The 21,870-nt window shown below is 22.4% G+C and overlaps 1 protein-coding gene across 4 annotated transcripts; it reads left to right on the top strand.

Annotated features, from left to right (window-relative positions):
• Positions 1-2,531: 2,531 nt before the first annotated feature.
• LOC122505044 (NADP-dependent malic enzyme-like) lies at positions 2,532-21,853 on the top strand. 4 transcript variants are annotated; one of them, XM_043616460.1, is made up of 11 exons: positions 2,532-2,657; positions 13,095-13,263; positions 13,547-13,705; positions 13,829-14,010; positions 14,365-14,674; positions 16,805-16,987; positions 17,364-17,589; positions 17,665-17,807; positions 18,011-18,305; positions 18,662-18,806; positions 19,299-19,757. In XM_043616460.1, exons 1-11 carry the CDS (start codon positions 2,632-2,634, stop codon positions 19,336-19,338), a joined length of 1,878 nt encoding a protein of 625 aa, XP_043472395.1. In that variant the 5' UTR covers positions 2,532-2,631; the 3' UTR covers positions 19,339-19,757. The 4 variants fall into 4 exon arrangements, with proteins under 4 accessions (XP_043472395.1, XP_043472396.1, XP_043472392.1 ...); XM_043616461.1 differs by lacking the exon at positions 2,532-2,657 and adding an exon at positions 2,955-2,972 and having other exon boundaries at positions 19,299-19,759; XM_043616457.1 differs by lacking the exon at positions 2,532-2,657 and adding an exon at positions 8,998-9,242 and having other exon boundaries at positions 19,299-19,763.
• The last annotated feature ends 17 nt before the right edge of the window (positions 21,854-21,870 follow it).

The raw sequence follows: 21,870 nt of genomic DNA on the forward strand, positions 1-21,870 counted from the left end.
TTCAAGAATAACAGTATAAATAAGTGATAAAGTTTCAATAGAATTTGATTTTTATCGAAAAAATATATATTTTATCACATAGATTGATATCTATCATCTACATATATATGTTTTATCTAAAATCAAATATTTTCTATATGGGTACTCTGAAACAAAAATTTTGCATGCAAACATATTCGTAACAACCGAAAAAGTAGAATTTTAAATGTGTAAATTTTTTTTTTGTTTTAGAAAAATTTTCGCAAAATACATCTTTTTTATTTAAAAACATTTTTTCATTGCAATTGAGGTATATGTAAACAATGAAATTTGCAAACTAAGACAAACTCTGGAAATTTGAATTACTAAAAATGTTTACTCATTTCAATTAGTGACTGACTTTTTGCTTTTGAATTAGAAAATTTTACTAATAAATTAGTTGAAATTACTTTTTATTAGTAAATAACTAATTTATTAGTAAATAACTAATTTAATAATAAAATTAATAAAATTTATTAATTCGAAGGCAAAAAGTTAGTTACTATAATTAAAATTAGTAAACATTATTACTAACGGAATTTTTGAGAGAACGATATTTTTTGCAACTCAAATTTAAAAAAAAAAAATACATTCGGAAACAATTTAAAAAATAAATATTAATTATCCTAAAAGGACATTAAAAAAATTACAATTTTTATTTCCTTTTTGCAATTTAATCAATTTTTCATTTTTGTCCTATAAATTAAAATAAAAATTTTTCTTCTAGAACAAATTCATTTCAAAAATTATTTAATTGAAATAAAATACAAAAAATATAGAAAATTATAATATATATGTATAAGTAATTAATAAATCTAAAACACGTAACATTTTTTTTCAATACAAATTTCATACAAAAACTATTTAACTAAAATTAACAATTAAATTATTTAAATAATTTGGATCGAGAAAAAGTATAATTTAAAAACTTGTTAAACATTTTTTTTTTAAATTTTATAAAGTTCAATAATATAATTTTATTTTTTGATTTTTTTCAAATTAATTAAGGTAATTGTTTCCTATTATTTAGATTATTTATGTAATTCCTACTATTTTAATTTATTTCCTATTATACAAAATTCTTTAAAAAATTCTTTAATTTCAATTGCGAATATTTAAGAAAATATACTATAAAAAATTTACAATTCTTTTTTAAATCAAATTTCACACACAAATTATTTAAGTATAAAATTAATAATTAATTATCCAAGAAGAAGATACAATTTGAAAAATTTGCAATCATAAATAATTATATATATCTAATTAATTACTTGTTCACAAATAATTATACACCAAATACAATCATAATTAATTAGTAATTAATTATTAATTATTAAAAAAAAGGAAAATTTCACAATTTTGTCTTTTATAAATTTTACAGTTCAATATAATAATTTTATTTATTGATTCTTTGGAATTTTTAAATTAACGAAAACGATCTTATTATTAAATTAGTTTTCCACTTTAAAGTATGCTACAGGAAAGACTTTTTTTTTAACTTCGCTGATAAACTGGATGCATACCAAAGGCGTAAATTAAATTCACTTGGAAATTATCGAATAAAAGTAATGAGTTAAATTCCTTTTCTTTGAAATTGTAATTTAATTAATTAAACTATTTTTTATCTAATTAAATGAAATTGTATTTTTCTATTTACCTGAATACTAATAAATTATATTCTTAATATTATTTCATTAAATTCCTATTTATTCACTAATTTTTATTTATTTATTCACCTCTTAATATTCACTTATTAATAAATTAATTATATAATTAATTTATTCATTTATTACTTATTTACTTATTTATTTATTCATTTATTTTTTACTTATTTATTTTCTCTTTTATTTTTATTACTTATATTTATTTATTTCCTCATTCATTTTTTATTCATTAATTTATTTACTCGTTTGTTTATAAATTAATTAACAACTCAAAACAAAAATATTCTATAATTACTTATTAGTTATTATACTGTTATTATAATTCAAATATAAAGCGATATTTATCTCATTAAATAATAAATATTAACAATTACTAAAATATTTACCATCAAAATTAATTTCAACAAAATATTTTTTCTTATAGAGAAAATATTTCCCGTCTACTACTTAAATAAATAAATTACATTTTAGTAATTTTCCCTCATCTATAAATAAATTACAAAGAAATCAAGAAAATTCGATTATAATTATTTCCCATAATATATAAAAAATTTATTTTTCCATTAACTCAACAATTTATTCATCATTTTCCACAATTATATACGTAAAATCAATTTTTCATAGAAAAAACAAATTTTCCTAAAAAAAAAATTTTTCATAATTTGCAAGATTAGTTTTTCTTGAATGAAAGTAATAGGAATGTAAAAAAAATTATTGACTCTTTTTATTAACAACACTTGTCGAATTTTAAACGTAAATGTTTTATCAGGTGATATTAGGAAATTCAAAAAATTATATATTATAAAAATACTCCCGCCACAGTCTCGGACACAGGTAAAATTTCTCTCGTGGAAATGCGCAGTCGTAGAAATCGAACATACCAATGTGGAAGGGGGGGAAGAAAGGTTTGTTCCACGGCTGATCAGCTGGTTAACCCCGACTAGGCGAGATGTTCTCCCTGCAAAGATCTGTATTGTAAGTAACAAAACAAAATTTCATTGACCAATTCTCCATTTAGTCACAATAAATAATGAAATTCTACCAAAAATTCCTTATCAAAGTGATTCACACAAAAACCATTGAATTTTCCACGTGGAAATGTCAATAATCGCGCCTAGTAAACGTCAACCCTGCATGCGGAAGTGATAAAAAAGAAAAGTGACAGTCGCGTAATCTTAACTTTGTCGCAATGCAGAGCATGCAGAGCTGAAAATAGAATCAATAATATTTTTCGATTCATTATAATAGTGTGCTTTTTTTTTCTTCACTTTGAATTGATGGAAGAAACAGGTGAGTAATTCCATGACCTTCAAGTATCTTTTTTGTATACATATATACATATATAAGTCACTGAGATATTCATTCATCCCTTATTTCTTTCTATTTGTGTATTAAAAATTTAAAACCCTTGAATATTTGCAACTAAAAAAAAAAATCTGACATTAAATTTATTTTCTCATTCGTCTTTTTTTTATTTTAATAATTAATTTAGAAAAAGTTTTCCCCTTTTGGATGTCATGATCCTTGCCCGAGATTTTACCACCACCTGGTGGTGAATTGTTGCGTAATTTTTAAGTTGGTAGACTATTTTTTTATTTTCTTTTATTGATTTAATGTTGGCAATTGTCACTTTTTTCCTGGGATTTACAAGTCTAAATTGCTCTTTATGTATTTCTATTTGAAGGAAGAAATATTTGGTGGGAAATACGTAAATATTTTGCTTTAATTATTATTTACTCAGATCTAATAATATTTGCAATTATTAAATATTTGACTTTAGTGAAATTCTGTTGAGTTTTAATATACTGGACAAAGTAAATATAAATTTAATAACCTAAATCATATATTGTAACTAATTTTAAAACTTATAAATAATAAAGTAAATATAAATTTAATAACCAAAATCATATATTATAATTATAATTAAATGTTCCCATATGAGTACATAGTTTTTCTTTGTTAAATATAATTTCATGAAATGTTTAACTAATTTTAAAACTTATAAATAACAAAGTAAATATAAATTTAATAACCAAAATCATATATTATAACTATAATTAAATGTTCCCATATAGGTACATAGTTTTTCTTTGTTAAATATAATTTCATGGAATGTTTACATTGAAGATTGAACCAGTGAAAAGTTTGTTATTACAAAATTAACAATATGACGAAAGTAATTTCATTTCATTTCATTTATTGAATAAATCCAACAGTCATTTAATAAAAGGGAATTTAATTAATTTTATATAATTCTGCAACTAAATTAATTTAAAATGAAAACCTATTTTTAAAAAAAGAATATTGTTTCTTCAAAGAGGTACCATTATTTTTTTTCTAAATTCATTTTTATTCAAAATACCTGTCAGTAAATGTCATAAACAGCAAGCGTCTGATAAGGATTATTATCTGGCATTGAATATCATTCGCTTACATAAAGTTTTTGAAAGGAATATTTTTAAACAAAAAATTTAATATTTACACTAATTGTTCTATTATTGAAATAGTAACAATGCAGTGTTTTCACAAAGCATCCAATTGTTGTAATTAAATAACTAAATAATGAATTTCTAAAGGAGAAATAATTTTAAATTGTGAATTATAATTTCTAATTAATTTATTAAATTATTAATCAAAGTTCAATTTCAAAAAACACTGATTATTTTTTAAGTTTTTCTTTTTGAAATTAATTCGAAAAGAACAGAAAATTTTGGAAAATAAAAAATCTTTTTAAATTAATTTAAATAAATCAAAATTTTCAAATAAAATAAATATGCAAATAAAATAAATGGAAAATTAATGAAATACCTAAAAAATAAATTAAAAAATTTTTTTTTAATAAATATTAGAAAATAAAATGCAATGGGTATAAATATATAATAATAATAATAATAGTAAATAATAATAAAAATAAATAATTTAAATAATAGTGTACACTTATTTAAATGGAAATTTAAACATAAAATATTGAAATAAGTTCAGACACTATTTTTTTTCTTTTTTATTATTTGAAATGAATATTTATTTTCGACGAATATCGTTAGTTATTTAGAAAGACGTCCGTGTTTTATTTTTGTCCATCTCCCCCAAATGACGTAAAAATCGTCGTTCTTGTATAAATACAGAGTAATACTCCAAAAAGAAATGTAAGTTTTATTTTTCATTTTGAGAAAATGCATTTTTCAATTTAAAAAATGTAATTTTTTTAATTTAAAAAATTGAACATTTTTTTATTAAAAAATATTATTTAAATTATTTTTTTCTTTTTTTTCATAATAGAAAATATCCCTATAAAGTTGCAAACGTTCAAATGAACGACGGTATTTTTTTTTGCTTCTTTTAATTTATATATTTAAAAAAATATTTATTTTTTATATTAAAATAAAACTTAATACTTAACTAAATAAGTAAATATTTATTTTTCTTCTTCTTTTGGATAGTAATTTTTAAAAATATTTAATCAGAAATATAAACTTCATTAATTTGAACGTTTAAAAATTTTGAGAAATAATTGAAACAAAATTCAAATCTTATATAATGTTACCCTGGAAAAATGATAAGATTACATTATTTTTAATTACAATAATAGAAAAGAAAACATGTCTAAACACGACTTTTAAATTAAATAATTAATATTGAAATAATTTAATTAGCCTAGACCCTGCATTATATACATTATTCTTCATGGAATAAACCTTGTTCTTGAATTTATTCGAATATGAAAATGACTCACTTTTCTGCGTATATTATGCAATTTAATTAGGAAACTACATTATTTCATTTTACTCTAATAACATGTTAAACACTCGTGTAAATGAAGAAAAGTTTTTAAATAAGGTAAACAATTTTTTTTATTTACAACAAGAGAATACTTTGTGGAAATTTTTATTTCATTGCACTGAAATTTTTTAAATTTATTAAGTTGTTGGATTTAATTATGATAATGACAATAATGTCAATAATGACAATAATGACAACAACAATAATAATAATAATAATAATAATAATCTGTAAAAAAATTTATTTGGTTCAAATAACCGAATACTTTGACTTCTATAATTATCAAATAAATATTTACTTGAATCAAATAATAAAATAATTTCAAAAAAAATAAAATGATCGATTCGCGAAATTCAAAATTCGTGAAAGTTTGTAAAGAAAAAAAATGATAATAATAATAAATAAAAAAAAAGGTTAAAAAAATAATAATGGTAAGAAAAAAAAATTGCATGAAATTCCAGCATGCAGTTTCAATATCTTTCTTTTTCTCTCGAGAAATAATTAATGTGAAAGTTTGCGTTTAATATAGAATGTAATTTTATTTATATTCTTTTGAGGCATAAATTGGGGGTTTTTCTGGACACTGTATTATACGTACGTATATATATATATATATATATATATATATATATATATATATATAGGTAGAAAGTTGTCCTTATTTTCGTGCCTGGATTATTAGTTTTAGATGCGAATATATACATACACAGCGTACATTCGTAATTTTACAAATTTACAAGTTCCCCATATTCGTATTCTATTATATACATACATATATATCTGTATGAATTCATAGCCTGATTTCCCTGATGATGAGAGTATATACATACACACATCATATATGTATATATAGTTCTCAAGTGCCTACCGCGCATATAGAATAATTGAGGCAAAAGTGAATTTCCCGAGAGAGGGAATACAGTCATATAATTAAATGTTTGATTCGCATATATTTGAAATAAAATTTTGCTTATAGCCAATCATTAATTTAAGGAAAGTTCAGAGAGAGAGAGAGATGCGGTTAAAAAAAATTTGAATTTACCATTTTCCTTCATTTTTATTTTCTTCATTATAAAAAATATTGAAATTCAATATTTTTTCCTTCAATAAACTTTTTAACTTTCCGATTTTTTTTACTTTTTATATAATTTATTTATATATTTATAATTTTTTATTTATAATTTTTTTCTCTTTTTTATATTATTAAGGGCATTTGAACCATTATGACGTCATAGTTTTAAGACACATGCTGTGCACAAATTGTGACGTCGTAATGGTTCAAATGCCCTTAAAGTCAATACAATTATTCAAATTATTTTTTTATTATTTATACATTAAATTATTTTTTAATTTGCTTTATTAATTTAATTCACATTATTTTCTACTCGTTTTATTATTTAATTACGTTCTTTACTTGACTAATTATAATTTAATTCCATATTTTCTGTTTAGGTATTTTCTTTTAATTTTCTTCTTCTTCTCTTCTCTTCTTTTCTTTTATTTTTATTTTATTTTTTTTTTTGATCATTAGAGAATAAAAAAATGAAGACGTATGATTCAGCTGCTTAGATTTTCGTGTATAAAATTTTTCCCATTTTTCTTTTTTCTTCTTTCTCGCCCACATCTACCTCATTACCTCGGGAAAATGTATTACCGAAAATTCATCTTGTGCCCCCCTTTTGCGCGGTTTTCACCTGAACGTTTTCCGATAAATGTTTGAAGTCGCTGACCTATAAATTTTTCCAAAGAAATATTGAATAGATAAGAGAGCAATTTAAAGTTAAGAACTTTAAAACATTTCAATAAATTGATTTCCCTTGGGATATTAATCGTAGACCGAAAATATTTCAAATATCTATATATATATATAATATAGAAAATAAAAATTATTATTGTAAAATTGATATATAAATTTATATTTTTGTCCAATTGAATGAATCCACATTGTGTAATTTATTTTTGGAAATTTTCTTTTTTAATTATACACTATTTCTTATCACATTTTATTATCAGTGTCGATAGCGTTTATAACATATTAATTAAATCAAGGCCTGTATTGAACAATACACGTTCTACAATGAAAAAAAATTTTGAAATAGATTTAAAATTTTCAATTTATAAAATAAAATTTACACAAAAATTAAAATAATATAAAAATTGGATAAAATTGTAAAATAATTATTTTATCGCTATTAATAAATTTTAAATTGATTTAAGGCAAAAAAGAATTGGATAAAAACTAAATTAAATACTCAAGAAAGTTAAAAATTAAAAATTTTAACAAATTATAATGTAAAAAAAATAATATAATAAAGTTTATAACTATTTTATTATAATTCGATTTAAAATCCATTTGTAAATTAATTAAAATGTGGTTAATATAATTAAAACAATAATTTGAGAAAAATGTAAAAAATTTTCATTTTAATTTAATTTTAAAAAACTAAAGATCAAAAAATGTTTAAAATTGTTATTAAGATTTTAATTAAAATTCTTTATTTTCTTTCTTTATTTATGAATAAATAAAAAAATACTATTATATACTATTTACCGCAATAAATTTTACCAACAATCGTAAAAATAAACAAATATAAAGAATTCTTTCAAATGAAAATTATTATTTCAAAATGAAAGAGTATAGACTCTAAGCGAAAAATAAGTAAACGTAGGGAAACCACTTAGTAAATCAATTTTCACTGAAAAATTACAGGTGAATTTTTAATAAAGCTATTATTTTTTCTTTTATAAACAAAAATAATATACTTTACACACAAGGCTCAAAGAAATATATATTAAATCGATCGAATTAAACTTAATAAAATAAGGAATACGATAGAGGGATTAAAATAATCAAGTTCAAGGTATTATTATGCTGACTATACACTTTTTGTATAAGTATAATCTTATCAGCTGGTTTGTATTGTCATATTGTCTGTATAGTGATTTAACCAGGCCAACTCACTTTACCTATACAGTTCTTTCATTTCCCATTAATCTCTCGTCCGCGAACGATTATCTGTGAAAATTCCCTCGATTCAGAAAACGAGAAAAAGTATTCTCTCATTTTGAAAAATTAGAAAAAAAAAACAATTTTTACTATTTTTGAAATCATTTTAAACCTGAAAAATTTTTCTTATTGTAAACTTCGCCATAAATTAAGTAATTTACTCTTTGATTCAAAATTATTTTCATTCTCGAAATATTTATTAATAAAAAATCCCTCTTAAGATTTTTATTCAAAATTTTTCTTACCTGGAAATATTCCAGTAAAATAGTTTTAAAAAATTTTAAAAGTAAATTAAACAGAAACAAACATTTCTTTCTGTACAGCAAAATTTCTTTGATTTGGAAAAAGAAAAAAAATTCTCTGAAGAAAAAAATGTTTTATTCCGAATAGTAAATTTTTGTTCTAAATAAAATTTATTTAGTAAATAAATATTCAATATAAAGAAGAGAATTTTTTCGATTGGAATTTCTTTTATTCCATTGTAATATAATGATTTGAAGCTGTAAATGCAAATTTATTTTAAGAGTGATAAAAATAAAAAAGTGGAAGTTGGCAAAGTCGAAATGCATTAAGAGCAAGTGCTTTTTGTTTCGGATTCATCTTCACAAAGTGAAGATTAGAATTTTATATATTATTAGTGTTTATGTGAGAAAAATTTGAAGAAACAAAAAAAAAATGTACAAAGGATTTTGTGCTCCTTGTAAAATGATTAAATCCCAGTGTTTAAATCGCATTTATGATAATTGTGTCGCTCATGTCAAGCCATTGCATCTGTAAGTTGAGAACTCAATTCAATTACATTCATTGTATTACGTCATTCAATTTTATTAGCCAGTGACATTTAACACGTGCTACTTTGGAAAAAAAAGCACGCTTCTCATTTATTTTCCCAAACAGTTGCAAAAATTAATTTGAAAACAAAAATTGCAAAACAATAAAATATTATATAAAATTCTATAATAAAAAATATTTCCAAGTCTAGAAAATACAAAAATAATTCCTCACGTCTTATGACAAATAAATCACAAATATGACAAAAATCACAATTTATGTCAAATAAATCAAACTTAATGACAAATAAATTTTGAACTACTTTTTCATTCAAAAATTTATCTTACCTTAAAATGAAAATGATTTTTTTCTTCTGAAATATTATTTTTAATTTATACGTTCAAGTGAAAAACTATTTTAATTTAAACATAACTAGAAAAATATTTAATTGTTAATATATTTCTATACGCATGAATACGGTGTTTATTAAAAAAAAAAGCTCGTTTATTCACCCACACTTTAAAACTATTTTTTTCATTTCAAATATTTCTCATTGGGAACCGAAAGAAATATTTTTCCATTTCATATATTGTTCAAGTTGTAATTGTTTTTTTTAAATTTCATTTCAATTTGAAACAACGCTATTTAAAGTTTCCTGGTTCTACTCATTGTTTCTAAATTATTATATAAAACCCTTTTTTAAAAGAAAACAGAGAAAAAATTTTCAATAACAAAAAATTAAAGGCGGAACTTCTTTTTCAAGGTTTTATTAATTATTTCAATGAGAATATTATTTATTATTATTCCATAAAGTTTATTTGTTAAAATAATAATTTATTTTTAGTAATAATTATTATTGCTATTATTATTATATTATTAATATAATTATTATATAAATATATTATTATTATTAATATATTCATTATTATTATTATTAATTATTTCAATGTAAACTGTCAAAGCTTGAATAATTAGAAACTAATATTTTCCAAATGAATCCCTATTTGTCAATAAATTTACTTTGATCAAGGTTTAATGATTGAAACTGTATATCCCGCGGATGTTTATGTAGTATAAATATAATTGTAGCAATTGATTAAACATGCCCATCTATTTCGATTTATTAGTATTTTTTTATCCTAATTTCAACAAATTTAGTGTAAATTTATATAACATTGTCGCTAAACTACGAAAATATAACTCGAGAGTAATAATTAATAATAATTTAATTAAAATTTATTAATAATTTAATCATTTAATTGTAACTTATTATAGTTCAATTATAATTTAATTGAAATTTATTATAGTTTAATTATAATTTATTTGTAAAATTTAACAATTATTTATTTACAATTTCATTATATTTAAATTGTAATTTAATTAAATAAATAAATTATATTTTATATAATTTTATATTTAGGAATTAGGAATAAATAGTTCTTTTTAAATATTAACAATAATTTTTTTTTATTGTATAAGAATAAATGGAAAAAAAATATTATTTTGTAATCACTTTCGATATCATAATTTTTTGCGAAATCAATTTTAATTTAATTGACAAATTAAATAATTTCAATTTTATTATTGTGTGTGGCATTAAATTCACAAAATTATTGTGCAAAGTGGAAGGATTAAACTATGACATATCCATTTTGGTATATAGAATCTCTAATCCAGGAGGGACTTCATTTGCCTCCATTTGTTTAGCTGTGAATCCTCAATCACTTCCTAGTGCGCATTCCACCTGGGACAAACAATATGTGAAGCTAGTCTTGAAATTGACAGTTCCCACTGAGTCTCCTGTTCAATATAGAAAATCTATAATATTCTATCTATAGTCAAGTAAAATTAAATTCAATTTCGAGAAAATTTCTCGAAATAAGAAAAGAAAGAGAGGAATAAAAAATTTCGCATACAATTTTTCAAAAATTGAATAATAATTCTTTTTTTTCCTCCACTAAAAAAAAAAAATTCTGATTTAAAAAATATTAAATTCCTGAAATTTGTTTCCTTTCTAAAAAAAAATTTTAATATTCATAATAAAAAGAATTTTTTTAAATTAATTTTTTATTGAAAATGTTAAGTGTTTATTTTGTTCATTTATTTATTTGTCTGTTTACAGGGTTGCCACAAAAAATTAATTTTCTTTTTCCCTAACATTTTCCTAATTTCCAGACAAAATTTTATTTTTTTCCCAAAAGAATCATAAATAATAAAATTTTTCCCAGGATTTCAATTATTTTTAATACAATTTTAAATGAATTCCTCGAAAAATGTAATTATTTTCAAACATTTTTTACAAGAATTCAATTACATTCCACAAATAATTAAATTCATAGCTGAAATTCAAATATTTTCAAATTCAAATATTTTAATGAAATTTCAGAAAAGAATTCAATTATTTACAAAAAAATGTACCTAATAAAAATTCGTTGCAAGAATTTAATTATTTTCCTAATATAATAAAATTCTTCCCAGGATTTCAATTATTTAAAAGAAATGTAATAAAATTCTTTGCAAGAATTCATAATTGTTTTCCTAAATACTAAAATTCGTCACAGAATTTCAATTATTTTTCACAAATTTAATAAAATTTCATTGAAAGACTTAAATGATTTTTCTAAATAATAAAATTCTTCTCAGGATTTCAATTACTTTAATACAATTTTTAAGTAAATTTTTCGAAAAATGTAATTAATTTCAAAAATTTTATTAAAATTCTTCGAAAGAAATAAATGAACAATTATCAATTATTTATAATTTTTTATCTGAAATTAATTTTTAAAACAATTTTTATTAGAAAATTCTACGAGAATTCAATTATTTAAATACGAAAATAAATAATTTATTGAATACATGAATTTTTTTCGAAAATTGAATTCTCATAAAGAAATTTATCAACTAATTTTTAAATAATCGAATTTTAATAAAATTTTCAAGAAGAATTACATTTTTCAAGGAATTCGAGGTTAAAATTGTATTACAAATAATTGAAATTTTATTATGAGTTTTAAAATTCATGAAAATAATTAAATATTTTTAAAAACTTTTATTATTTATGAAAATAATTGAATTATTGCGAAAAAATTTATAAAAAAATTTGTAAATAGTTGAATTCCTGTGAAATGTTTATTATTTATAAAAATAATTGAATTTTGGAGAAGAATTTTATTATTTTTAAAGATAATTGAAATTTTTACTAGAATTTTTTTAAATTTTTGATCAAAATTGAATTTTTGCAAACATTTGTAATTTCTCTAAAATACCATTTTTTAGTGTTTTTAACTAAAATTCTTCGATAAATCCATTATTTTTAATAATTAATTAAATACATATTAAAAAATACAATGAAACTAATTAAGAATCATGCAAATTTAATTTTTTGCAATACTTTAATAAAAATCCCTGATTTCTCTGACCTGTGGCAACACTGGTATATTTGTTTATATATTTTTTTGTCTATTTGATTGTTTATTAATTTTTTCTTTGATTTGTTTATTTATATGTTTGTTTGTTTATTTATTTTTTGTCTATTTATTTAATTGTATATTTAATTGTTTGTCTGTTTGTTCATTTATTTGATTAATTTGTTATTTTTTTATCAATGAACAAATTAATTTCTTCACTGACTTGTTTATTTATTTTTTTTATTTATTCATGTTTATTTTTTGTCTATTTATTTATTTGCTTGTCCATTTATTTATTTGTTTATTTATTTATCTGTTAATTTCTTTATTTATTTATTCATTTTTTATTTATTTGTTAGTTTATTTATTTATTATATTCTAAATATGTAAAAATATCGAGGGAGAAAATTTTGAATTTGAAATTAATGGAAAAAATTTTATCTCCAGATCATCGAGTAGCAGGAATGGAGGAGGATCATGGGCAAGGACACTTTCACCTTCTCATCCTGCAGTCAAGGATGTCCCACAAAGAGATATTCATGAAGTTCAAGGAGAAGTCGTTCCCATTAACATGGTCAAGGGAATTGGCCATCTCAGAGACCCACGACTCAACAAGGTTTCTATTAAAATAATTATTTTCCCATTTTTACACTATTTTTTTTCACAATTTTTCTATAAAAATTTTTTTTTATTCACTGAGGACGAAAATTATTTACAAAAGTAAGAAATATTTATTAATAAAATAAAATAAAATAAAAAAAATGGAAGTAATAAAAAGTTTAATTATTAATTAATAATTAAATTAATTCCATTAATTTCAATATTTTTTTTCTTTCACGAACTAAAAATATGGGAAATTAAAAAAATATACAATATTATTATAATTATTAATTTTTCAGGGTCTGGCCTTCACCTTAAAGGAGAGGATATCATTGGGAATCCATGGACTACAACCGCCGAGATTTAAAACACAGGAGGAACAGCTGGCCCTGTGTAAAGCGTCCGTAATGAAGTACACGGAAGATTTGAATCGATACCTTTATCTGGTTGAATTGCAGGTGAGTGATATGCCGCAAAAAAAAAAATAAATAAATGCGACCACTGGCCGACTAAATAACAAAACAAAAAATCAAAAAAAAATTCCTTTATGAGCTACAATGAGAGAACCCCTTGGATAATAGGAGAGGAACGAGAGACTATTTTTCCGTCTCGTGAGCGAGAATATCGAGCAGATGATGCCTATTGTCTACACGCCGACTGTGGGACTTGCCTGTCAAAAATTCGGCGTTATTTATCGAAGGCCACGTGGACTCTTCATCACCATCTACGACAAGGGCCATGTTTACGAGATTCTCAACAATTGGTCAGTAAATTCAATTTCTCTTCAAATTTACTCCAAAAGGTCACTTTCGACTAACGAAATTGAAATCCCAATTTAAGTGATTGGGATTGATTCAATTAATTTCAGTTAATTATTTGAGTTCAATTAGAATTTAATTTTCTGTTTAATTAATTTGGTACAATTAATTGACTTCATTCAATTAAATTATCCTGGTGGGGAAAAGAAATGTAATACCAAAAAATATTAAAAATTGAGGGGAAAAATTTATTTTGAAAAGAAAAATAACGAAAAGAAGAAGAAGAAAATAATTTTTTGGCATGAGAAACATTAATGAAGAGAGTGGTGCCAATTTGCTTCGTTTTACAAAATTTCTAGGCCAGAACAAGCGGTGCGAGCTATTTGCGTTACGGATGGCGAGAGAATTCTAGGTCTCGGTGATCTTGGTGCTTGCGGAATGGGAATTCCAGTAGGGAAATTGGCTCTCTATACAGCTCTCGCTGGAATTAAACCTCATCAATGTCTGCCAATAACAATAGACGTGGGAACGAATAATGAGCAATTAAGAAACGATCCTCATTATATTGGACTCAATAAGCCAAGGAGTCAAGGTGCTGAATATGATGAATTACTAGATGAATTCATGGCAGCGTGCGTTCGTAAATATGGTCAAAATGTTCTCATTCAGGTAATTATTTGTATGCAGTACTTAAAATTGCAATTTTTTACTTCAAATTTTTTTTTTACTGTAATTTTTTAATTAAACATCAATTATTAAAATCTATTTACCATCGATAATTTCACTCTTATTCAAAAATAATTTTATTCGTATTGAAAAATATTTTTCTTCTTGTTGAAAAATAATTTGTATTTAAAAAGCTTTACTCGTATTTAAAAAATTTTCTCATGTTTAAAAATAATTTTACTCTTATTTGAAAAAAAATTTTTTATTGCAAAAAAATTTTCAGAATTGACACAAGAATATGATTTTATTTTTCCCTAATTTCCAGACTGAACTATGACTTTTTCTGACCCTAAAGAATATTTTAATTTACTCCAAAAATAATTAAATACAGAAAAAAATATTTGTAATACATTTATTTTTTAATCTTTTTAATTGTAAAATTATTAGGAACATTGACAGTTTTTTTAAAATAAATCTTTAATCATATTATTATTATATTCAAATTTCAAATTCTTTGAAATTCAATAATTTATAAAAATTATTACAGTAACTTAGGAAAAATTATTTTCAAGATTTAAATTCAATTATTTTCTAAAATTTTTAACTAAACTTCTTTTCTATTTCAATAATTTTTGAGAAAATGCCGTAAGAATTCAATTATTTATTTAAAGAAAAAATAGTTCAGCTAAAATAGTTCTGAAATCCTCTTGTTTACAATTAAGTTTAATGAAATTTAAATAAATTGAAAATTTTCTATTTAAATATATGTATTAAAAAATACAAGTAATTTGAAATAAAATTTTTCAAATAAAATAACTTCTTCAGAATTTATGATTTAAAGTTTTTAAAATTGAACTTTTCTAAAACTTCAAACTGAAACTTTTAGAAATTTAATTTACATTAATAACATTAGTAATATTAATTTAACATTCTAAACTAGTAAAATTATAAATTATTTTAGAAAAACTAATTAATATTAATGCAAAATACGATTTTTTGAAAATTTATTTTCTAAAACCAGAATTTTATTTATTTTAACATGTCTTGTTCTATGTAGAATTCAAAAATTAATTTTTAGATAATTCATATCACTTTTTGTAATTTTTGCAACATTTCATATTTTTGAATCTGAAATAATTTAATTGAATTTTATTATTAATAAATTTACTATTATTAAAATAATTTAATTGTTTTGAAGTATTTTATGGAAATTTTTTGAAAATAATTCAATTCTTTTGAGGAATTCAATTAAAATTTTATTAAAAATAATTGAATTCTTTTGATAAAATTTAATTAAAATTATAAAGAAAATAATTGAATTCGAGTGAAAAAATTTATTGCATGTATAAAAATAATTGAATTCTTGGAAATTTTTTCGACGAATTTCATTAAAAATTCCATTGAAAATGATTGAATCGTTTTGAAAAATGTTAATTGAAAATAATTGAATTCTTTCAAGAAATTTTATTAGGTAAAATTGAATTGAAAATAATTGAATTGAATTAAAGAATTTTTTTTAAAGTTGAGTTTTTTCAAAATTTTAAATCTGGAATTATTAGAAAATTAAAGATGATATTTGAAAATAAAAAATGTTTTTTACATAATAATAAACTAAGTACTCAGTTTCGTGTGCAACATTTGTTATATAGTTATTTATAAAAATTGAAAGCGCAACTTTTAAAGAATTCAATTATTCTTTTAATTTTTCAAAAACTTAAATTTAAATTTAAAATAAATTCAATTTAAAATCTGTAAAGTTCAATTATTGTTACAAATAGAAAGAATATAATATTAAATTAACTCTTTTCAATATTTTTTAAGCCTGCTGAAAAACAAAATTCAGAATTTTCTTATGAATTCTTCCTGAATATTTTTCCTTGTACTTTTGATAAAATTCACTGACTGTTTCCTGATCTGTGGCAAAATCCTGATTTTTTATTGAAAACTATGTTTACTTACATTTAATTTAAAATAAAAATTTACAACAATATTTCAACTCCAGAAAGTTTAATTATTTTCAAAATTTTTTCACGAACTGTAAGAGCTGTTTTCAATTTGAAATGGAAAAAATTTATTTTAATTTTTTATTCCTATTATAGAATATTAATTAACATCGAAATAATTTGATTTCAGTTTGAAGACTTTGGAAATCATAATGCCTTCAGATTTCTAGATAAATATAGAGATAAGTATTGTACATTCAATGACGATATTCAAGGAACTGCCGCCGTAGCAGTTGCTGGAATTCTCGCCTCAAAACGTATAACGAAGAAAAAAATGTCTGACAATAAATTCGTCTTCCTTGGCGCTGGAGAGGTACAATTTCAATAATTATTTATTTCTTCTAAACGCAATAAAAACTTTCCTTACTTGAAAGAACAGGAATAAATTATTTTTTAAATCATTTTTTGAATTCAGATTTGTTTTAAATTAATTTTTCAAGAACAATTTGAATTTGAATTAATTTTTCCATTTAAATTTGTTTTGAATTTATTTTTCAATTTGAATTTTTTTAGATTCATTTTTCAATCTGTAGGTATTTTGTTTCGAATTAATTTCTTAATTTCAATTTCTCTTGAATTAATTTTCCTTTCTTTCTAATTAATTTTTACATTCTCGTAAAAAAATGAGAGAAGGTCTTGTTAAAAAATTGAATTTTTTCATCATCGAATGTGAAATTTTTTTTTTTTAGGCGGCAATTGGAATTGCGGATCTCTGCGTGAAAGCATTGGAAGCTGATGGACTGTCGGAGGCGGAAGCGCGCAATAAAATTTGGATGATGGACATCGATGGCCTATTGACAACATCGAGAAAAGAGGGTACAATGGACGGTCACAAGATTTGGTACGCAAAAGATCATAGACCAATAAAAACCCTAATCGAAGTTGTAAAGGAAGTTAAGCCCTCAGTATTAATCGGTGAGTGATTATAATTTTCAAATAATTTCCCAATTATTTTTATTCTCTAAAGATAATTATAATTTTTTCTTGCAGGAGCATCAGCGGCTGCTGGAGCATTTACACCTGAAGTTCTTCAAGAGATGGCAAAAAATAATGAAAGACCATTGATATTTGCCCTCAGCAATCCAACCAGTAAAGCCGAATGTACTGCTCAACAGGCTTACGACTGTACTGAAGTGAGTCCCCTCGAAATTAGTAGACACGTGAATTTTAAATACAAATTTTTTAAAGTATATTTCAAAATAAGTCTTAATATTTTTATATTTATAATAATAGTTTTAATAATAGTTTTAGTAACAGATTTAGAAAACATATTTGAAAAAACAAATTTTTTTGTTGTCAAAGATAAAATTTAGTGGAATGTGATTTTAATTTTCAGGGAAGGTGTATTTTTTCATCGGGCTCGCCATTCGGTGAAGTGAACTATAATGGGAAGATTTATAAGCCCGGACAGGGAAATAACGCCTATATATTCCCTGGAGTTGCTTTGGGAGTTATCGCGACAGGAGTTCATCATATTATGGAGGAAATTTTTCTCATTTCTGCTCAAGTGGTCGCCGATCACGTAACGGATGAGGATCTTGAACGCGGAAGTGTTTACCCTCCTTTAAGTACAATTAAGGAATGCTCAATCGATATCGCTGTTAAAATCGCAGATTATGCTTATGCACAAAGTAAATCTTTTTTCTTCAAACATTTCAATCAGATATCAACTTTTCAAGTAGTTTAATTTGAAATTCGATTTTTTTTAACATTAATTAAACATTAAACATTAAAAGAATAGAAAGAATTCTAATAAAATTAAATTAAAATCTAAATAAGATTCCAAAGAATAAATAAAATATATTAAATCAAAAATCAAAAAAATATATTAAAATTACTTTAATATCTAAAAAAAAAGTCTGAGAAAAATAAAATATCTAATGAACTTAAATTGAAATCTGAAAAAATTTGGAAAAAATACGTAAATTCAAAATTTATCTGTACATTATTATTTTATTATGTAAATTCAATCAAATTTCACTTTCAGACGGTTTGGCTAGTGAATATCCAGAACCAAAGGACAAATTAAAATTTATTATGAGCAAAATGTACAGCGCAAATTATGACAGTCCTCTGCCTGCATTTTACGAATGGCCTGGAGAAGCTGCACATCCTCGTGTTCTTCCCGAAAAGTAAGTAACACAAGCGACTAATTTGTAAAAAAAAATTTATCAAATTGCTTTTTTCTTTTTCATTTCTGCCTTGGAAGAAATTTATACACTTGCAATTTAAAATTCACGTAATTCTCTTATTCTTGACAAGTGCATTTTTTTATATTGCTTTTTCATTTCTATTTTCTCTGCATCACTATCTCACTGAATTGTCGCTTTTTGTCTTATCAAACATTTTTTTCTATAATTTTTTTTTTGTCTCCACGTATTAATTTCTTTTCTCTTTAAATCGCATCCAAGTATTTTCTACGCTTAAAAGGAAGAAATAAATTTGACGAAAAAAAAGAAGTATTTTTACGACGAAAGTAAATAGATTTCTATCGTGTTTTTATGAATTTAATAACTATCTCTTTTTTCATGAATCATCGTTTTGAGAGAGAGAGAAAGAGTTGAAGGAAGTTTTGAGTTTTTAATTTCCCCCGTGAAATCTGAATTTGAAATTGTCTTTTTCAGAGACACTGTACAAATTCATCATGATTTAAAACAACTATAGGCATTTCCGAGTGGATCAATAAATATAGTTGAAAATATTTTTCGCTATTACAAGATTAATATTTATATGTAATATACAGTTTTAAACAAATAACTGTTGAAAGAGAAATATTATCAGATTAATGTTTTACATTTTGAAAAAAAGTTTATTAACTAATGTTAGCTGTTATCGACATGAATATCTATTTATTGTCTTTGTTCAAAAGCAAAGTGCTTCGATCTCTATATAAGTAAAAAAAAAATCTTTAGTGAGAATGTATGTTAAAATAACGAATTGCGTCTGGGAAACGATTTTCTTCTTACGTAAATTGCACTAATTTCATTAGCTCGCTTTAACATTTTCAGATGCATGTCATTTCTCTATTGATTTCTAAATTACTTTTGCATGCAGAAATTCAATTTTCCTTTTTCCTTTGGGATTTCTAGTTCTTTTTATTTTATAAAAAATATTCTATCAATTTTTCCTTGAAAAACGTTATTATTTCTAATTATAGTAATTAATAGTATGATTACTATATAGTTATTCCTAATTGTGATAATTAGAAGATTTATTAATTTGTATTTTTTATAGATTATTTATTATTTTTTATTTAGACGAATTTAATATTTTTTGTTACTTTGGTTATTTTTTTGTTAACTATTTAAAAATATATCTCTGTTGTATTTTTTTACACACAAAGAGAATATAAATTTTGCAAATAAATTAGACCTATTTAAAAATATATTCTTAATCTTCTTAAGAAATTTAACTAAAGAGTTAAATAAAGTATTTTTCATAAATCATTTTAAATGTATCAGAATATTTTTTAATGAAGAATATTTTTATAATTGATAAATTAACAAAGATTAATATCTTGTATTTAAAAAATAGTTAAAATTAAATGATTTTTGAATTAATTTTTTAGTTGAAAAAATTATATAAATTTATTGAAATTATGTTAAAATGCAGAGTAGGAATATGAACGAAAATTAATTATTAATCACTTTTCTCAGATTTCCCGATTTCCAGTTATTTAATACCTGCAGAGAATCCTGTCTTGAACAATCGTCAACCGAAAGATTGTCCTCTCCTTCTCCTAAACCCGAATTATCATCTCCAAGTCAAAGCTAATTATCATCAAATCACTAATCCTGATCACATAAATTTTTGCTACTACTCACATTTTTTTTTATATATCTTTTGACAATTTTTTGTATAGTTCGCTACTTATTTACAGATTTCTTTTGTTAATGATATTTTTTCTTTGTACATATTGTATATGTAGTTATTTATTAAACCCAAGAAATTATTACGACAAAGACCAAAATTAGCATTATTTATAATAATTAAATAATTAAAAAATTTACAAATATTTAAAATGTTAGCAAATTTTTAAAATATTTAGAATTTTTGAAATCTTGTAGATTATTTCACTTTTGCATGTCTCTGCACATAGAAAATAAAACTAACAATTTTTTAGTATTTAAATATATTTTAAAAATTCTAATGATTTTTAAATACAAATAGATTAATTTTCTCAAAAAAATAGAGCATGATTTAAATAATTTTACTTTTCATTGTTTGAAAAAAAAATAAATACCTAGTACAATATTAAAAACAATTTCTTTGAAGTGTATTTAGATTTCTATTTTTGAATTCATTGTTGAAAAAAAGAATTTTTTAAAAAGCGCCTCACTATCCCGTGACTAACAATTTATTTTTGTAACAGATTATAAATGCGTTGACGACTAAAAAAAGGCAACAAGTAAAACGGTAACTTCACAGTTACCAGGCCGTAAAGTAAATCTAAAACTCCAGTTAAGTGTATCGCGATAATTTTACTGATAATGTACTTATTTATTGCAAATGAAGACAACGTTCGAACCACATTACTCATTGAAATGCGACTAATGCAAAATATAAGTTTATAACTGTTATCTATATGAGATGATTATTAATTATCCATCTGCGATCGTCTCTACTTTGTAATTAAATTACTAAATGTCATAAAAAAAAATCTATAAATGTTTGTTGATTCAGATGTGATAATTAGAAGAAAAAAAATAGTTGTAGTTAATTGTTATTGTACATTTTCAGGAATTGTATAGAAATCATAAAAAAGAAAATTAACCGACCACAGGCGCATTATATTTTTGAATTATTTCAATTAATCGGATATTGTAACAATGATAATTGTGGCTTCCGAAATGTTGTTGCACCGACAGTATTTTTTGTACGTATTCTGAAAAGCTATAGACGCTATTTTAATATAAGCTTCAAATCAAATCAAAGAGAAAACTTGCAATATGATTTTCTTTTCTAAAATCTGAGCAAGAACAAAGTGATAATATACGACAAATACAATTTTTAAATGTATCATTTTATGTGTATTGTGTAAAAAAAACAAAATTTCATTACGAGTGAAAAAAAGTATCTTCGAAATTTAAATAAAACGTTTTTGGTCTAATTTAAAAGATATGCACTGTGTTGCTAAAATTGTAATCTACTGTTCGAAATAAATAATAATTGAACGAAATTGTCTTTCTTTATATC

This window comes from Leptopilina heterotoma, unplaced genomic scaffold, assembly GCF_015476425.1.
Source record: "Leptopilina heterotoma isolate Lh14 unplaced genomic scaffold, ASM1547642v1 Lhet_337, whole genome shotgun sequence".
NCBI classification, from domain to species: Eukaryota; Metazoa; Arthropoda; class Insecta; order Hymenoptera; family Figitidae; genus Leptopilina; species Leptopilina heterotoma.